Source organism: Vanacampus margaritifer, chromosome 9 (genome assembly GCF_051991255.1).
Source record: "Vanacampus margaritifer isolate UIUO_Vmar chromosome 9, RoL_Vmar_1.0, whole genome shotgun sequence".
NCBI lineage: Eukaryota > Metazoa > Chordata > Actinopteri > Syngnathiformes > Syngnathidae > Vanacampus > Vanacampus margaritifer.
Genome location: NC_135440.1, coordinates 5613591 through 5634291, shown reverse-complemented (window position 1 = coordinate 5634291; position 20701 = coordinate 5613591). Strand labels below are relative to the sequence as shown.

The following is a 20701-nucleotide window of genomic DNA, read 5'->3' as shown; positions in this document are numbered from 1 at the left end:
TCACACATGTATAATATATTTAGAAACAAATGTCTGAATTCAATTTACAGCGACTTTGATTCAAGACAGAGCACAGAGAGTAAAATAATGGGGGCAACAGATGACGTTTGACAATCAAAACAGTGTAAGAAGACGACCAACAAGCAGACAGATGGGACCATTTAACTGAAGTGGGAAATGGAAGATCTCAAACTTAACTTAACTTGAAATTTGTGCTAATTTAGGCTACCATTCTCCAGATATATATATTTTTTGCATCTAATAGAATGACAATTGCAAAATTCACCTCTCTTTACGTTGGCCTATTCCGTGCTTGCCAAGAAGGTGGGTGCTGAGGTGTTTCTTCATTACAAAGGCCCATCTGTAGAAACAAACAAACAAAGAGGGCAGGTGTCAACCACATAGCAATCTCAATGCGCTGTTTTATGTGTAAGAGCATACGTGAATTTATCATGATCAGTCTTTGGCTTGGTCACGTTTTGTTTTGTTTTTTTAACTTTCGTTACCATATTTAACATGTTAAAGAATTGTGCCCAACTGGCCATGTGTCAGTACATTTAATAGCAATAAGACAAAAAAATAAATACAATTAAAAAAAAGAGAGGGAGAGAAACTGTAGTATTGAGCAACCCAAAACAAACACCCTGTTTTAACAATCCGGGATTTATATTGTCTCCTAAACACCACATGGAAACATAATGAATGGATGTCAGGACTAAATACTCAGACATCCGGGCTGCTTCCACAATGTTTTCATCTTCTGGCCTTTTCATTTAGCAACCATCACTTCCAATTATTGTGGAACAGATAGACAATGACCACATCTAAGAACTGAGGATAGCGCTACATGAAAGAGACCAAGGAACAGTCATGTGGTTGGTACAGTCACTGCAAAAACTCAGGTCCCCTTTTCTACAACACACTATCCTATTCTGATTTGATAATTATTCATTATTCCTCCCCCCTCCCTCCCCCAGCGGGCAAGCGTGTTTTGCTACTAGGAATGAGTCTATCAATGAGCAAAAGCATAATTTTACTATTTATGTCACTGTGTCAGATTGAACAGACGATAATCAACATTTGGACGGATGCATGCACGCACACACAAAGATACACACACGCACGCACGCGCGCACAGCTGGGTCCCCACCAACATGGATCATCATCAATGCCCTTGAGGCAAATGCCAACTAACACCATTATATAAATATTCAAACATGTTCCACTGTATTGCCCCATTATAATCACTCTACATTTTCTCAATCCTTTTTTAACTCAATCATCTAGAATGTTGCCTCACAGTCAATCTGGCTGACTTAATCTTACATACTTGCTACAGGAAGCCTGTCAAACGAAAAAATACTGAGGGTCCTAATTTCATGCCCAAAATCTCGCGCAAATCTCGGTCTAACTGTCACAGACAGACAAACGGGTATTCGCACCATTGTGGGCATGAACAGAGCCGACTTGCTTCCTGACCAAAGAAAGTGACTCATCTAATTCCCTTTAAATTCAGAGCAGGAGAGTTTGGAGTCCATGCAGGAGATCGACATGTGCAAAGTATCTTTATAATGAACTGCAAGAGGATCTTCGCTTACAGATGATGTACAGTTGGCAAGGGATATCACACGTCATCGCTGTGGGGTGGGCACGAGGACCCTGACCGGTGTGTGTGTCTGTGTTGTGATAGATTTCTAATTAAAAAAAAGGCTAAATTAAATCAATTTGAAATTTTTTTCCCGCAATGAATGTAACCTGTACAATTCAATTGGAAAAACATTAAATGTTAGTAAAAATGCACAACTGACATATTTGCACAATTGCGCACTCCCAATTAGTAGGGGATGTGGCGGTATTCCAGAATTAACCAATCAGATTCAAACCCAGGTGAATAGTAGTCAGTAGGAAACAGTTCCAGCATGAGCTGCTCCAAGCTGCCGAGTTTGCTTTATAACATTAAAAATGGACTATGTTTTAATGAGAGCGGATTGCGGGTCTACCGCTCAAAAAAAACAAAAAATGTGAATGCATACTTATGTGCTTTCTTTTATTGAGAGGAAAAGCAACAATTTTAATATATAAAGAAAAAAATTAAGTAAATGGTCCTTCATTTATATTTTATATTACAAGGCCCTCAAAGCACTTTACATTTTTACTAAGGATACTGCAACATGGTCACACTGGCTTGGGATCGAACCCACAACCTCAGGGTTGTGACACGACCACTCTAATTACCAATGAGCCAAACTGCTGCCAAAGAAGAAATAGGTTTCAAAGAATGCATCAAAAAAAAGAAAAAAATTGCAAAAAAAAGTGTGATTTATAATCTGAAAAAAACTGTGCATTTTTTTTCAAATTGCATTCTACAGAAAACATTAAACGGAGGAGCAGTTTTAAAGTAATATATTTAGGTCTCAGTGTTTTTATATAACAGAAACCTGGTATTGCAACAGGAGTCTGTAGATATATTATAACCACTTCATATAATAAAACAAACAGTATAATTAATATATTTTAGAGCAGGTGCTGTTGATCCATCAATACAATTCTGAGAAAAACAAGGCCTTGAGAACACTTAATGTTGTTTGTGCTTGTGTGTAATGTGCTTGTTTAAGTCGTCATGTTTAGAAGTGAAAAGAAAAAACAGCTTTGCAAACATCTTTGTTAATTATGTATTACAGCTGTCCTTCATAAACCTAATTACAGAGTGCTGAAAGGCAACAGCGGAAATTTACATATGTGCATGAAAGACAAGTCATATGCAAAGTATGATTTTAATTAGCAGTCCTTGATAGCGAGGGGTACAAATCAAACTGGCATGTTGTGGGATTCTCATCTTTGACATTTTTTTCTACCAGATTTATCTTAGAATACTTTGAGTAAGATGGGAAATGCCCTGAGGATACTCCTCACATAAGATACACACAGACACACACGCTGTTTGAAAACAGAAATAAATCATACGCGTATGCACGAAAACAAAAAAAAAAACACAGAAAAGCAACAATTTTATTATTCGCAAATGGTGAAATACATCCTCACACAAAGTGTCACAATTGACACTACATGTGTTTTTGTAATAAGTGAAGTGCACATCTCGGACCGCGTAGTGCATTGTGGGCAGGGGGGGAGTTACCTGGCTACCAAACAGTAGTCAAGAGCAATGGAAACCAATGGAGAGTTAAACGATTTAAAGCGCATGAAAGTTGACAATTTAATTAAGGGTTTTTTGGAGTTGCCGTGGACTGCCTGTTACACTGAGGACTGTGTTCGGCAACAGACAGAAACGGAAAGACGAACTGGCTGAACTTGCATATGCTGCACCGATCCAAAAACTACCAGTCTTATTGACAAAGGAGGAAGAGAGAGACGCTGTGAAAAATGACTACGTCATTGTTAATCGTTGGAGACAAAGTAATTTCTGATGGCTCATTCGGATGGCTGGAAGAAGCCCATGGTTTGAAACTTTGGCCACCTTGCATGTCAGCCGATATTGCTGAATGTGTGCACTTTACCGGGACATCTAAATAAAATAATCTAAATAAAATTAAAATAAAAACTGAACGACATGCAAACCAATTGATATCCTAAGCATCCAATTACACATTTGTGTATTCATACGCACAACTATATAAAAGATCCCATAATCAAATGTAAAGGGAATTCCCGTGCTCTATGTGTTTAGGGAGGGATGCTGTGCCATCCAGGTCGAGGCCTCAGTTTGTTGTCAAAATGTCTTGGGCTGCATCATCAACCTGAACCATCAGCCTTGATGGTTACTGTAACAAAGAGATACTTTAACATGCCATTCATTCATATCATTTCTCTTCTCCCCGTGAAAAGAACTAATAAGGCTGTGCCCATGCCCTCCAGGGAAGATCGTAATATCCATAGCTGATATGGAAAAAAGACAAGAAAAGGGAAGACAGAGGCCGTGGTGTTTCACTTTCGACTTTCCCTTCAGACTAATCGCAGCGCCACAGCTCGTTAGGTCCGTGACGTGCCGGCGCTTTACCGATAAGCATGGGAGACACGGCTCAATTACCCACACTTACAATCTTTCTCTCTCTTTTCCCTCCCACCGGCTGAAGATGAAGAGATAACATGTCAATATTTGATACAAACAACTTCATTTGACTAATGGTGTTCCTCGATAGGCCCATCTACAGGTCTGGAAGCAATGTAAGATCTAAGAAAAGGCCCCAAGGAGCACTTGGCTTAGACATATTGTTGTCTAAACCCCAATCTGCACAAACTCACTCAAGTGCACTGCAAAAGGCATGCTGAGATAGCGGTCGCTCAGACATACAGTAGAATAATACACCAACTTATTTTAGTCATGTCAAGTTTATTTATATAGCCCTTAATCACAAAGAATCTCCAAGCCCACAGTTGACAAATATTAACAATATTCCCTGATCTAACCACAAGAGGGCAAGGAAAAAAACATCAGGGGGAAAAATAAGAAACCTTGAGAAGGGGCCGCTGCAGTGAAGGCCGAATAGGCAACAATTTACACAGTATGTGGTGCTAAACAATGTTAACTACAATGGAGCGAAAGTCCATTTAAAGGTCCCAGAGTATGAAAATGCCCTTTTAGTAGAGTCTTCTATCAATAATATGCATCCCCGGCCTGTCTACAATCCAACCAGATATGAAAAAAGTCAATTTGCACCTTCTTTAGCTTTCTCCTTCTTTCTAAAATGTGTGCTTCAAACGGGAAGATTAAACTTCCGTGACTTAGTGACGTCAAAGACACACGGAAGTGCACTCGATCCAGCCCCCTCGGGTTAGTGGCACCATTTCTGGTAAAGGTATGTCACGCCCACTGAAATTCGAGAAGCTGGCTGCTCCTTTGTTTTTCTCCCTCTGCTCGCAAATGCTCCGTGGATAGGGGAAACAATGATCAGGAAAAAGTGGTTGCTTCCTTCGTCCCAAGTCTTTGAGAAGACTGGATTAATTAGATTTTTGAAGGACGTGTACCAACATAATTTCTTAAAGGACTGTTTTGTTAGTGAAAGCCTGTGCAGAGCTGGATTTGCAACAGGTTTAAACGTAATGGATCGGTCCCCACAGTGTGACACTACTGCAAACGGGAGAGATGTAAGTTTAACATTTTTGATTTAGCCTTCCTTCCTATCCTTTCTAATAGGAGATGTGCACCTTCTATCATATTACTGGTGTATTTTTAGTGCCTAAAGTGGGAGCTACATTTGTCGTGTGGAGGTTGTTTGGTTACAAGAGGTCAAATATGATTAGGCAGAAGGTGGTTGGATAATATGAAGCGGTTGCTTATTGTTTTGTCAAGATAGAATCCGCGGTGGTTAATTTGCCATGACTAACAACTCGCCACCTAGTTGACATGACTTTGTGATGCTAACCGGCCGCTAAGTGGTCTCGACGAGACGGCTTGCACGTTGCGACCACGCAATGGCCTAAATGTGCACATTTGTGTTATTCATAACTGCTTGTAAATGTCTCCAAGTATTTACGGCAAATTTGAGACATACACGGCAAAATAACGTTCACGGGAGATTTGCCAGTTACGGCAAAATAACCATTGCCCAAACAATCATAAACTAACGCTACAACATAGTCTCTGTAGTAACGTTATGCTAATTTGTCTTATGGTAAAACGTTATGCCACTTTTCCACATATTAAAATAGTTCTCAAATGTGTAAAAGACATGTCTGTATTTTTCTTCTTCTGCTCCCATGGCCAGTCGTTTCCATCCACGACATCAGCACAAGGCTATCATGACCGAAATCACTGCCCCTTTGAGACAGAAGGGTATGGCCTAGGCGTGGCCTGGTGCAGCTATTTACAAAAAAGTGACACACCCCTAAAACAGGCTGTTTTGAACAGAGCGTTTTTCGGCTGATACATTTTGGTTGACCTTTTGACTTTAATTACTACATCAGTCTTTCTTCTTCTTCTTCTGGGCATTCCAAGTTGTTGTATTGGTTGTACAAGGGCTCTGATAGATTACATCTCCTCTTAGACTTGCATTTTTTTTTAATCAGTTTTCTCATACTCAATGTTTTCCATGTACAGAAAAAATTAAGTACAAAATACCACACAGATAATTCCTAAACCACTCTGTCCGTATACTCATGATAGGCCCTTGACCTTGATTTGGTAAGCCAGACTAAATTTATTGAATCCTTTGGTTTAAAGTAATCGGAACACATATGCGAGAGCTGCCACCAGCTGGAGAAACAACTAATTCAACTTTGGTTTGAAACTACGGACTGATGGGGCGAATGAAATACATATAGAAATACATGTAGCACTGGGCTACCCAAAGCCAAACTGTGAAATGGTCTGCTATGCCACAGCATCCTGTGCCTGTCCTAATGATGGCATCTACCTGCTGCTTTAATGTCACAGCTGGATCATCCTCCATCCCTCACTGAATCAGACTGCCATCAGCAGCAGGTAGCGCCTATCAATGCACTCCTCTCTCACTCGCAAATACCTTCATGTTCATATTTTTTTGACTTGGTGGACTCTTCATCCATCTTTACTTTCAACACATTTGCTGTTATACCGCCCCATATGGCTATGCATTCACATTCAACAGTTTATTCCATTTATTGATATTTTGTTATTTGTTTTTAGTATTTTTTTTCTCTTTGACATACTTTATAATCAATTCTACAATTACGTTACCATCTTCTTCAAATGCCCAAACATTTGTGGTTTGGAAAAGCCAATTTACAAAGCTGGAAATACTATCAGACACATTTCATCGGAAAATATGTTTTTAATAATAATGTCATTATGTCACAATATAATAATTAACAGGGATCTACAAGATAAGGTCAGATGTTCAGACACACGTCTTTAAAAATAAGAACATGACGTGGTTTCCTTTAATGTTAACAACTTAATGAGTTTGTCAAGTTGTATGATAAAAACAAACATGGGTATAGTTAAGTCAATTTAATTTATATAACACAACATAAACTATAATCACGACACTTTATATATGAGGCAGCCGAGCTTTTCTGAAATTACACTCCTCATACGTAAATAAATCAACTGTACTCCACGTGAGCAAGCACTTACTGGAAAAAAAAACTCCACCGTGGAATCCATCCGCCACATCAATGCCAAATTAATTCACTTTCTCGAATTGATAGTTGTTTTTATCAAGTTTAATCATCTGTTGAAAAATATTCCTTGCTCCACCATCAAACATATCAATCAGTGAAAAAAGTATGTCTGTGTATGTGAAATGAAACTTGGCTACGTGATTCAGGGCACGGCCATGTTGGATTGTTTATAAATCCTCTCAAATGACTATTGATGAAACGAGGATGGATTATATACAGTAGAGTGACATGACATTATTTTCTTGAATTTTATCTAATTTAACAAAAAAGTTATTGCTTATATTAATTTTCAGCTTACTTTCCCATATTTTCCTCCTTTTTTAAAAGCCACAGTGTCCATATTTTCTCAAATTGATGGTTATTTTTATTCAACTTAATCATCTGCTGCCTGTTTAAAAATATTTCTAGCTTCACAGAACCATCAAATGTACCTATCAGTGAAAAGTGTATGTCTCTTAAAGTGAAATGGTTACAGTGCTTTATAAGTTGAGTTGAGTTGAGTTGAGTTTAAATGAAACTTAGCTACGTAATTCAAAGCACCGCCATGTTGGATTGTTTATAACACTGCTCGAATGACCATTGATGAAACTAAGATGAAATGGGAGATATTGGAGTCTGTACTTTGTACACATTAAAATGGCATAAGATTTTTTTATAAATCGGGTTTTAAGAAAAAATATTACATTACGTTTTATTTCCCCATCTTGTATTCAACTTGCCATTTAAAAAATAGCCAAAACAAAGTTAATTTCCTGAGTAAATGGAAGCAAATGAGTTATTCCTTTCTTTTTTAATCTAGCCTCTAAAAGTGGAAACATCGGGGGTAAGATGACATGTCGCATCTGAGTAGCTTTGACAGGCAAGTGAATTGACAGAAGAACAAAAACTGACACTTGGCTGACAGCAAGCCTTGCAGCACTGAGATGTCAGACAAGCATATAAACAGACAGGAACAAGAAGACAGAAGATAAGACGTTTGTTGATAGACAGTCACTGTCTCATGACAGTGGAACTCAGGAAGAAGAACTGAGAAAGTCTGGATTGTATCAAGTTTACAGTTTTAAAGTGCTAAATGTTTTACAGCAGATTTGTAGCACATGATCAGAACTAACAAATGCTGTTATGGCTCAATTTTTTTTATTTATTGTTTTACTTTCTTTAATTCTTATGGATGCCATTTGACCCATCATCCCAAATCCTGTTCTGCAATTGATAAACGAGAATTAAAGTTTTCTATTCAGATCTGAACTTTTTTTCCACTTCAATCTGCACCAAAATGAACATGTGGACTGTACTCAACCCCACCACAAAGTTCTGTGGAATTTAAGTAGTGTTTGAGTAAACTAAAACGACACCTGGACGAAATTTACAGATTAGATGCATCAAATGTAAACTGACGAGGAGAACAATGGTAAAACCAGTTTACAATGCTGTCGCTCTGCTTCACAAAAGCAAGAGTTGACTGCATCAATATCAACCCGGGCTCTTAAGAGATCCACTAATAGAGACATCCCAATCATGTAACAGATGTAGGGAAATAAATAAATAAAACATCCAAATTGATTTTGTTTTCCTTCTTGCACTGGTAGAAAGCAAGTACTTGATCTACTCTAATGTGATCTTCATAAAAAAATAAAAGGGACTGTTTTCTTGATGACTGATCAATGTCAACCATCTGAATGAAACAGACACCATGTCTGATGTGTGTACCTATGTGCATGTGCATGTACATGTGTGTATGTGTCCTCTAGCCTAAGAGGAGGTACATTAAAAGCTCACTTTGCTTCACCAAAGGGGTGTTTGGATCATCTGCTGAAACAGGTGATGGGGCTTGATGGATTGATTGAGGCAAAGTTCTCATCGGTGGTGGCAGCGCCCCATTGCGTTCCTAGCTCCAGTGCACACTGTTCCATTAAAGGATCATTTAGAAGCAGAGCAAGTTCTACCTGTATGTGTGCAGTGCAATGTGTTATGTGAGATGAAACAAGACATTTTGAAGCTATGAGGATATATATAAAAAAAAAATATATATATATATATATATATATATATATATATATATATATGCTCTTCAGATTTTTACAAATCCGAATAAGTTACTACTTTCATAACCAGAATTCTTGCTCATATAAACGCATTCGGAATACCTCGATCGATCGGGACAATGTTTTTCGCTGTGCGCATGCTCGCTATTTTTTTCTTCGTCTTCCTTTCTTCGTCTTCGCTCATTTAAACATTTTTTATTTATTTTTTTTAAACGGCTACTTTGCGGAAATTCACCTATTGCGGGTGAAAGTGGAACGTAACATCCGCAAAAAGTGAGGGAAACACTGTACTGTTCCTTCCCAACAGTGGATTAAGTAATCTATTATTAAAGACATCATTGTGATGTGCCGATGGCAGTTTCAGTCTTAGGAAGCCTAAAGCTAAAAGAGTCATAGTAATGTTGAATATTAGGCCACTCAGCTTCATTATATTTTCTAATTAACTGCTTTGATTTGGTATTCAAATCGTAACTTGAAAAATGCTGAAGAGAGAATAACACTGTTCTTTGCTTGAGATGAAAGGAGAGGTGTATAATGATCAAAGCAGAAGCATATTTTATTGTTAATTTATTATGATTATCATTAGGGCAGCAATGAGGTTAGCACATCTTTCACAGTCAAGAGGTTTTGGGTTCAAATCTTGGCTCAGGTAAAAGGGCACTCGACAGTAGCCAGAATGCACACTAGTATCTCGCCAACATATAGGTCATTTTTTTTTATGTTGTTCCGATACGATACTATTATCGGGAGGGTTGCCGATACGCTGGCATCAGTATCGTCACTGCATGATTACTTGTGTTCATGCATGCCAAGCCAAGCTATCGCTGCTCATCTTTGCTGTGCGCTTTTTTCTTCCTGTTTGTTCATACGGCACCAGCAGAACAGGTTGGCAAGCTGCTTATGTCATTTTGAAATGCTACACCATAGAAAAGCAAGCAAAACACGCATATTCCATTTGCATGTGTCCGTCGGCATAAATACAGAGAAAACTGTCATGTTGAACAAGCCACGGCGCGAGTACATGTTTAAATGAGTAGTGCAAATGAGCCGTGATCGTATGGATTAAGCGCCATGGTTTGGGTCGTGCAAAGTCTGCAAACGATGCTGCGGAGGCCAACTTCAAAATAAAAGCCCTAAGAGTAATGCAGTGATGTTGATGCAATTGCCTTGTTACTTGTATTTTGAAATTGACCCATGCAGTGCATGGTAGGCATCGCGGCTCAAGGCGGTCAGCTTGACTCATCCTCACGCGACTGTCGACTTCCAACATCAACACAATGCCATCCCAACATTACATTTCATTGCTAATTAAGGACGCTAAGAAATTGCTAGTTAGTTAGTCTGTCATTGTATGATACGCCCAAGTCTCCGGCATTAGCAACTAGCCACTAACAGGAGCGTAAACATTGACAGTGTTCAGGAGAGGCGAGGTGCATTGAAATGCAGTCGGACATAGTGATGTCACGATACCAAAATTTTGACTTCAATACTATACCTGCATAAAATACCTCAATACAATATAATCGGTACTGTACCGTACCTTGACAAAAATCTAAAACATCAGCAAAAGCAGCAAAATTAAAATTGACAGAAAAACTTATTTGTATTATTTATTTATTCAAAATATTAGGATGTATAAATGTTAATGTATGTACATACAGTATTTATGTACAGTATATAGTACTGTATGAGATTTCACAATGCACGCCATATTCTTGAAGTCCTGTATTTGACTACATTTGATGTCATCTATTGTAGATACTGTATTGGCAATGAAACGGCACTCCAATGCCTCATCGTAACGTTGCTTGTGTGTGTCCATTCTGCTCCCAGCTAGTTGAATGTGCAATCAAACACTACAAACTGGAAACAAAATAATTCACACTCAACTTATTTTTTAAGGGAAAAAATATTAAAAATGTCTCACAACCTGTCGCTCTGTCAGTTGTCTGAGCTTTTTCTATGCATAACTGAGAATTCCTACTGTCTCCCTGTTCACTGAACGCACCTTGAGTCCACTGCAAAACGTGAGTGATTGTTGCTTTTTCTTCTGCTTCTCCGCGATAAACATTTTTCTCTTGTGACAAAACGTTTCTAAAACTAAAAAAACACACTTGTATTCTTAATGTGTTTATTGAAAACATACGTGGGTAGTGCTGTCACGTGGCTTCCACTCACTGCGTGTGCGCTCCCACGGCAGCGGATACCATTTTTTTACGGGGGTAAGTACTTTGGCACAACACCTGTTAGCGAGGTGCTTGGCCATATTGGATGTGTTCCCGCCTCGAGCCATAGTAACTTAAAAAAAGCCTTACAGACAGGCTTTGTCATGCCGGTTGGCTTGCCATGGCTGTCGGCCATGTAAGCAAAAAAGTTCCATATGACACTTTGCGCGTCATGCTTCTCAACGAGGAGTGGACGGGCAGCGAGCGCTTCAGTGCTTCAAGCCATCTTCCTGTGTCCTCTCGCACATACACAGAAAGAGGCGTGCCACTTAAGGCGCTTTCCACATATCGGTAGACAGACGGCCATGCGTGTGACCTGCCTTTAAAACAGAGTTGGCAAGCTGTCTCGTTGATATGATGAAAATTATGGTGCTAAAAAATTATACCGAGCCGTTTCTAACACTGAAACATCAAGGTGCAGTACTGAAACCGGTATCCCGTGCAACACGAGTCGAACATTTAAAATTCATTAACATTTAATAGATGCAAATATCTTAATAATGGGGAATATGCTACGGAGGAGGCGGGACTTCTGACTTCTGTTTGCGCTGTTTACGGTTGCTGTTTGCGACGTGTGGGCCGTGTCCCGGTGCTTGTGCCCCTCAGTTGCGCGTTCCCGTCGATGTGTGCAAGTGTGTAGTGTGTCTGTCTCAGTTCTCTAAAGCATTTCAGAGAGCTGAGAGCCTGTGTGCAAGCGCCCCCCAAAAAGGTGCAACCAAAACATATGTGGGGTGATCAACTGAAAAAGTAGGATAGCACCATTGGTGCTTCGGAATAACAGCACTTTTATTGCAGCAATATATTGCTACTAGGTAGCCAAGTGTGGTCAGGAGTTGGGTTGGGTTGGGCCAGGCCAACAGGCCTAAGCCATAACGCCAGGACCGATTCTTTGGTCAGTCCAGCCCTGCACTGGTTTCATTGCCATCTCAGACAGATTTGATTGATATTGTTAATTAAGACTGTATGTACTGTATATTCTTGCCTAACTTTATTGGTCTTTAATAAAGTAAAATAATTGTTATTCATCAGACAGTTTCATTGTTTCGGTAACATATGCTGCCTTTGTCCAAATTCAAATAAAGCATTTTAATCCAGCACTGGAGTGAGATTAATCTAGATTTTTTTTAATCTATGCCCAACACTAATATACATACATATACACACTGTACTGTATAGTCTACTTGTCATTTTTATATTTATTCAGCTGCAGCAGGACACTACTGTACTTACTGTAATATGAAAATCACTTGTTTTTAGGAAAATGCTTTAAAGACACTGGTTACGGGTGGTTAGCCGCTCTTGCTAATGTACCTCCAGTTTTCCTTTCCAAACTCTCTGCAGAGCAGTTAAAGGTATGAAAAATATATGTGCTTTTCTCCCTCTCCTCTCCACTGTGCCGTGTTAAACCATTAAAAAGAAGTCCTGCTCATTATCTCTCTAAACAAAACTTCTCTCATACGAAATAAATCACAGTTGTGCAGCACAGCTAACAGCCGTGAAGGGATAAATTACAAAGTGCCGCTCTGGCAGCGTTGGTATTTTAAAAAGCTTGGTGCACAATTTCTATGATGTGCAGTAATTTGTAATTCAGGTTTCCTTGTGATTATAGTAGTCTCTCCAGGTGTGTACATTCTAGAATAGCATGCTGTGTCCGGTCAATACTTAACAAGGACACAGCAGAATGCAATTGCAAAATGGAAATATTTAACAATGTAATTCTTTTCCGCCTCAATACAAATGTAACATTTGATCATAAAGTAAGACGATTAGCTATTAGACCACTTCAAGTAAAGTTTTTCTTTGCAGACTTTGCATGCTGAAGCTGTGACAATCTGTTTTATCCTTATATTTCAGCATTGTTACTTAGGGAGAAAAAAAATCAACACAAATAAAATCACAATATATTTTAACACACATCGTGATTATTAGCCAAAATAATAGTAATAAATACTGTATGATAGCAGGTGGCTGGCTCTGTTATGCCAGGAAAAGAAAAAGTTCCACTAATACTAGACATTTGCGATTTATGGAGAAATTACGTGTGAATACTGACATGCAGAAAGAAAAATATGTATGCATGTGAAATAAAGTTGAAAGATACAGAAGGGTATGAAACTAAATTGAAATTTCTAGCATATTGAAAATTGTTAACAAGTTAATATGATGATGTGAATCTTTATGTTGAATGTGTCAATGGGAATGAATAGGAAAGTTTACTGGTGAAAATTGTTGGTCAATGGAAATTGTTGAAAATTTTTCTCAAGGTGAATTGAATGAGCTGAATGTTTTGAATCTCAATTGGGAATGATATGATCATGTTATGTTGAATAAATGAATGAGTAATTGGTTGGAAATTGAATTTTGGGAAAACTGCACAATTTTGGAATGAGAAAAACAACAGCCTCTATGGAGTGAATTTTTTGAATATGTTGAAATTGGAATTATGTGAACTTGATGGATTATTTGGAAGTACAGTCGATGCATGTAAAAAAAAAAATGGGCGAAAGAAAAGCTGAAATAACATGTGTGATGAAATAATCTAAAACAGGAAAATACAGGTGTTTACTTAATGCAATTATCTTTTACATATATCAAGGATCGGGAGCCTGGTGAGACCACTATCACCCCAAACCCCACGCATAACCCCTCATGGGCCCTCACTGGGAAGATTAAACTGCACTTGTTTTTTTTTACAACAGTAAACTTGCCTTTCTTATTCCATCTGTGAAAAACAAAAAAAACAAAAAACACTAGTCACCCCACATAAAAAAAAGAAAAAGATCGGGAATAAAACAGACCCATGATTTATTCACTCCGTTTACTGTACACTATCTGCCTATCCTCTAAGATCAAATTAAATGTATGAAAAATAGGGTGAAAAAAAGGAGAAAATGATGGATGGGAGAAAAGAAAGGATATACTGTGTGTGTGTTTGTTTGTGTGTGTGTGTGACTGTGTATATACATATATATATGTATGTGTATATACATATACATATATATATATACAGTATATGTATACATATATATATATACATATATATATATATACATATATATATATGTATACATATATATATATACATATATATATATATACATATATATATGTATACATATATATATATATATATATATATATACATATGTATATGTATATACATATACTGTATATATGTATGTGTGTGTATATATATATATATATATATGTGTATATACATATATATATGTATGTGTATATACATATATATATGTATGTATGTGTATATACATATATATATATGTATGTGTATATACATATATATATATATGTATGTGTATATACATATATATATATATATGTATGTGTATATACATATATATATATATGTATGTATGTGTATATACATATATATATATATGTATGTATGTGTATATACATATATATATATGTATGTATGTGTATATATATATATATATATATATATATATATATACACAATGCAGTAATCATGACAAAATGTTATTGTAATTGTATGTATTGTAAAAAAATAAATAAAAATAAATGTATGTGGTAAACGGGTAATTACCTGTATACAGACCCAAAAAAAAAGCCATTGGATCACCATCTTAATTCATTAGTATAGTGAAACTAAGTGTTCTTAAACTCAAGGTCCATGTTTTATTCTTAAATAAATACAATGCAAAATGATGCACAGTTGAAAGCACTGTGCTTGAATGTATGAAAAATAAAAGCGTACCGGTACTTAAGTAATAATTATATTCATTCAATAGATGTGTTGAAAATATTGAATGAAATTTTTTGTGAATACATTGAATATTTTGGGGGGGGGGGGGGGGAAACAAGTACAAAGACAATTTAGTATGGATTGGTATCAGATAGGTATGGGCAGATACTAAAACTAAAGGTATCTCTATCAAATCGGTAATGAAAAAAGTGGTAGTTAAAGGTAGCACAGTCAGCAGTAAGACATTTTTAGCATAGAACCTTAGAATGGGATTTGTTGTTTTGTGAGTGTTCTCCCACACTCGTGCCCCTCTTGAAGGACTACTAAGGTCACAGTCCACTGCTTTTACACTATGGTACTAAAGTAATATTCAGTGATTATCTTAAATTATGACAAATTTTTCATCATTCAGTCATCAACTGGTTGTTCTAAATCAAAAAGACTTTCTTTAAATGGTATGTTTTTTGAGAGGTTTGATGAGGTGGTCAACATTAGAAAACAATGGACTTTTGGGATACTGAGCAATAGGAATACACAATACAGTTAAAATATTATAACTGCTGTTGCCACCCACTCAAATTGAACATACTTCTTTGAAAAGATGTGTGCACACTCACTCACTCACACTCACAAAGGATGTCTTTGTTTAGCTATCGCTGCTGTTTTCTTGACACCCACCATCTGCCACCCCAGTAACAGAGAAGAGTGAAGAGGGGTTTCAACAGGAAACTGTCCCATTGATGCCCCCCCCCCCCCCCACACACACACACAAGGTTTTAGTCAAACAAGTGCAGACCTCCCTCCCACTGCTGCTTGTCTCAGATGTTTATACAAGTTTTAGCACTTCTCTCTAAACCATTTTTTGTATGTTCTACAATCAATTTTAAGTGGCATATTAAACGTGTGTGTGTGCATTTGTCTGAGCACGATGGCAGGGTTGAGAGGAGTCCTTCTCAGCCACAATCTACAGACACACAAATTTCCGAGAACAACCATTCAATAGTAAATGAATAAATAAGCAAATAAAGTATGTTATGCAGATAGGGGTGACAAAGCCTCCATCTCGGCCTGTTCTACAATGCACCAACCATTCATCACCTGCACACGCAAAGTGCTGTCTACGGTCCTTAGCATATTCACTCACATATTATAATGAAGGCTTGCATGCAAATCAGTACGACCTTTTCCTTTTGGCTTTTCTTTTTTTTTTTCCACCTCACGTTTTTACAACTTTACATTAAGAGGAAGGGAGTGGAGACTAGTGGCTGTCATGGCTATTAGAACATAGGCTGAGTATGTGACGTGATCTAAACTCAGGGACTTTGTAATTACGCTAATCTATTAACAGACGTTAGCTGTCAGAGATCTTTATGGCAAAGGACAGATTTTCCCAGAGCCTTTATTTATTAAAAGTATCTGTGGTCAGTTAAATTCAGGGCCCAACCGATTTGCATTTTTTGAGGCAGATACCGATTTTTGGCAGAAGAAAAATTAGATTACAGATTAATCTGCCGATTATTTAAAAAATATAGATGATGCATAAAATTATTGTAATTAATATTGCTTGTGTCCAAACTTTATTAAGATCTATATATAGTAGTACCTTATCAACAAATTTCATTTAGTATCCAACATACAGTTATTGTATAGATTTATGTATCAATAATAAAACCATTCTTACTTGTTCACAACTGCTGTACTGTATATGGCTAGAATACATAATTGGGCTGGAAAAATAGCAATCAGGATTATTTGATAGAGATTGAAATCATGATTGAGAAAACAATTTGTGATTTCAAAACGTATTATTTATTCAACTACTTAAGATCAACTACTTAAAAGTGTCATCATAGCATCATGCCCATTCATCCCTGCACTGTTGCACTACATTGTTTTTGTCAAGTACAAATTACGTTCTCAATAGCATGTGAAATTCAAGCCACTTGCATTTTTATTACTCATTTTCATTTTAAGCATTAACCTTAGCTTTTATTTTTTAATGTTGTGTTATTTTTACAAGACATGCTGGGCTAACCTTGGACCTCCTCATTGGATGTTTGCATCCTTGCCTTTGCATCCTTGAATTTTGAGAAAATCAATTATTTGAATCCTTGAAATATCAACTTGTGAAAAAAGAATACTAAAATAATAGCAAGTGCAAAAAACACTTAGAAAAAAATACTGGCTGTTCCTGCATGTTTTGGCCTCTTATGGGGCAGTGTGGTGCCGTGCATGCATGGTGTACACACTTAAAGTGAGAACAGAATAAAGTTGTGATTGAATTCTATTAAAATAGCTAGTTTTTTCAGTGGAAAGTTTTTGTGCAGTTTTTTCAGTGGGAAGAGTTTGTGCCGTTGCGTAGTGTTACCTATGGGTATGTGTCCCCACAGTATTTCCACTATTCATTATTTGAAGGAAAAACACTTCCCAAGTCGATGCTAACTTGCTCTTAGCATTTGAATGGGATCCACCATTAACTTTAGCATTAGTGCTAGGCTAGCAATGTTTTAAAAATGAAACATGTTTTGTATTTAAATTTACAGTGGATGTAATTCTTATTGTTGTGTATTTAGTTTTACAGTTAACTCTAACTAACTGGGGTGTCATTACTCCGCTTAAAGGACGCTTAGGGACAACAGAATAACGTATGCTCCACACTTGCTCGTTGCTAATGCTATGCAAGCAAAATGGTGCATTCAGAGTACTTTTACAGCGTCGGAAACTTCAGTTTTCTTTGATTATAGCGTTTTAAATCAGTCATTTGGCCCAATTGGCCAATTGTTTTGGCCGATATTTGAAGGGCAATAATCTGCTGGTTATAATCGGCAGCTAATTAATTGGTCGGACCCTAGTTAAATTCACAAAAGAATGTGCCTACACAGTGACATGGGAGAAATGGACGGCATCAGTATTGGACATAACAAAGACCCCCAAACCCGTGAGGTACAGTACATGCACAAACATAACAGTAAAGTAAAGCCAAGTTTCATGTTTAAGCAAAGATCATCTTAAAATTGAATAGATAAATTTAAGTCAGCACAACAGCTTGTTTTAACAGCTAATCAGTTATACACCAGCTGTAACAGAGCCTGGCTGGTAATTAAATCCAAGTCAAATAACAACCAAATTATATGCTAAATGCTTTATTTGTGCTAGATATTATATATATATACTGTATATATATATATATATAAAGCCAAAATAGTGACCAATAGAGGGGGGAGACAAGCCGTCACATGTCCGCCAGGCGGGTTCCTGTGGCGGGCTAAACTTATCCTTCCTTACTATGACTTTGAACTTCGTTGGATGAGGCATAAATATTGAAATATTGAAATGGAAGATGCGGCAGACGCTGAGGGAGTGGGATGTGTGTGTGTGGGGTGGGGGCATAGGAGGATAGAGACAGGAAGAAACGATAGATGGGGTGGGGGAGTGGGGTAGATGAGACAGGAGACCCACTGAGAGAAGAGACAAGGCCCTCACCCCTCTGCCAGGCTGCATTCTAGCAGGCCGACAGTTATGGATAGGAAACATTACTGCTGCTGGTAATTAAAGCAAAAACTAATACTGTCTCTTGGATGAGGGGGCTTCATAGTGAGCATCCATTTGTCACTGCTGCACACTTGCCAAGGCCAGATTAAATTGCTCACACAGCCCTGCTGCATAGAGGATCTATCAACCCATCTATCAATCTATTCACTTTTTTGTCTATCCAATATTAAAACTAAAAAGGCAAGTGTGAATAGTCTCAAGACAAAACAATGCTTCAGTCTTCAAATGTTTAATACTGTATATGTGAGCCACAGCTGACATTAGTGACTGACTGACTCCAGATAGCAGTCAAAAGGCCACTGGCTGGGTAGGAATAGGAATGGGAGATGAGAACATGGAGGAGGGGATGCCATGTCACCAAAAAAAGGGGATCGGTGACACTGAGCGTGTCACAGGGTGACGGCTGCACTCTGCTAGGACCAGCAGCCCCTCCAGCGCTGTCAGAGGAACCGGCAGCTCCAGATAGTGACACTACCAGCCATACTGACAGGCCAAACATGACTCGTCTCCTCTCAAGCCACAGACAAGGCCTGACGGCGTGCAGACACACGGGGCTGGAGCAAGAGGATGGGGGGAGGAATACAGTACATAGATGTCTCTCATAAATGGACAAAAAGAGCAAGGTTGCCCAACAATGTCTAAAACTCAACTATCTAAAAAAAAAAGTAGAATTACTTTAGCTTCAGCGGTTACAGAAAAAGTGATATTGATTTTCTTGCTTTAAGATATGAGACAACATTGAGAAAATTGATAAAGTGATGTTAAACAAAGGGAAAATGTCTAACAAATAACTCCTGACAAAATTTGAGATTTTAATCAACATAAAGTACATACAAAATATACAACAGATCATCTAAATCTTTGTAAGACAAGAAAAATGTAACTGAGGGAGGGAGCAGTTTTTGTAAAAAGATATTTTAACTCCAAATATTTTCAGTAGTAGTCCGAATTCATTACTCGTGGTAGAACTATTATCTTATTATTGTGACCTCAATGTTGACATCATACCTATTATGTGGGCAAATAACAGACTATTTGGATGAAAGGAGTAAGTAGATTGTGGGGCAAAGGTAGGAAGACAAGAAGGCTGACAATGGTAAAATACAGACGGAAATATGTTCTGCACAGAAAAAACAAGGATTGGGGAGATTGCCCGTGGGGGAAAGTGAAGAAGACAGAAAGGAGAGAGAAAGGAGGACGGAGATGTAGAAGACTGTGAGAGAGTGCAGTGGTGAGACTGATCGCTGTTGATCTTCACGATAAGCGCTCTCGACAACTTGTGACCAAAGTGGCGCTTGGACACTAATCGGCCGTGAAGGCTGACCTGCAGCAAGGCAGTGCAGTTCAGTTCGCATAGGGCTACCACTGCCACACAGACAAGATGAACTCGGACAGGAGACATTCAGGCATCAAAACTCCCTGAGAAATTGCAACATAGCTTCAGTGCACTGTGAAAGGAACGTAAGAGGGAAACACACAAGCAATGATACTCTGCTGTTGGCAGTCAAGGCAGACTGAGCTGGCTCAGAAGATGAAGAGGGAAGGACATAGATCAGAGGGAGGGGGAGAGAGAAGGGGGGAAAGAGTAGTAGTAATGGGAGAATGGAAAATTTAATACAATTAAAAAAAGACACCTCAATTGTGAATACTTTGGAAACTAACCTTGAACTATGTGTGTGTCAAGAACACTGACTAACATAAATTATTTGACAATATGCACATCATACATTTTGCCACACCATGAAGAGTGGGAAGGGAGAACTTGGCGTTTCACTGCCTTTTGCAAGTCTGTTTTTGGTTTTCTAAACCAAATGTTACTTTTTTGCGATCTTATATACAAGTCACAAAATCTAAGTTTTTACTGTACAATGTTTTTTTCTTTTCTTTGTTATGCACGTAAGAGGGCCTGGTTGTTAGCACATCTCTGTCACAGTCAAGAGGTCCTGGATGTGAATATCAGATCCTCATGTGTGGAATTACAGGGTTGCTTCCTACACATGATATTTCAAAATTCCAAACATATTTCAGATGCT

General features: G+C 37.9%; 1 protein-coding gene across 1 annotated transcript in view; it reads right to left on the bottom strand.

Annotated features, from left to right (window-relative positions):
- Positions 1-20701, bottom strand: part of znf407 (zinc finger protein 407) — a 198134-nt gene that overhangs the window by 95399 nt on the left and 82034 nt on the right. Inside the window, exon 5 of the mRNA XM_077576585.1 lies at positions 287-361. Coding sequence (XP_077432711.1) covers positions 287-361 — 75 coding nt within the window. The remainder of the gene's footprint in view (positions 1-286; positions 362-20701) is intronic.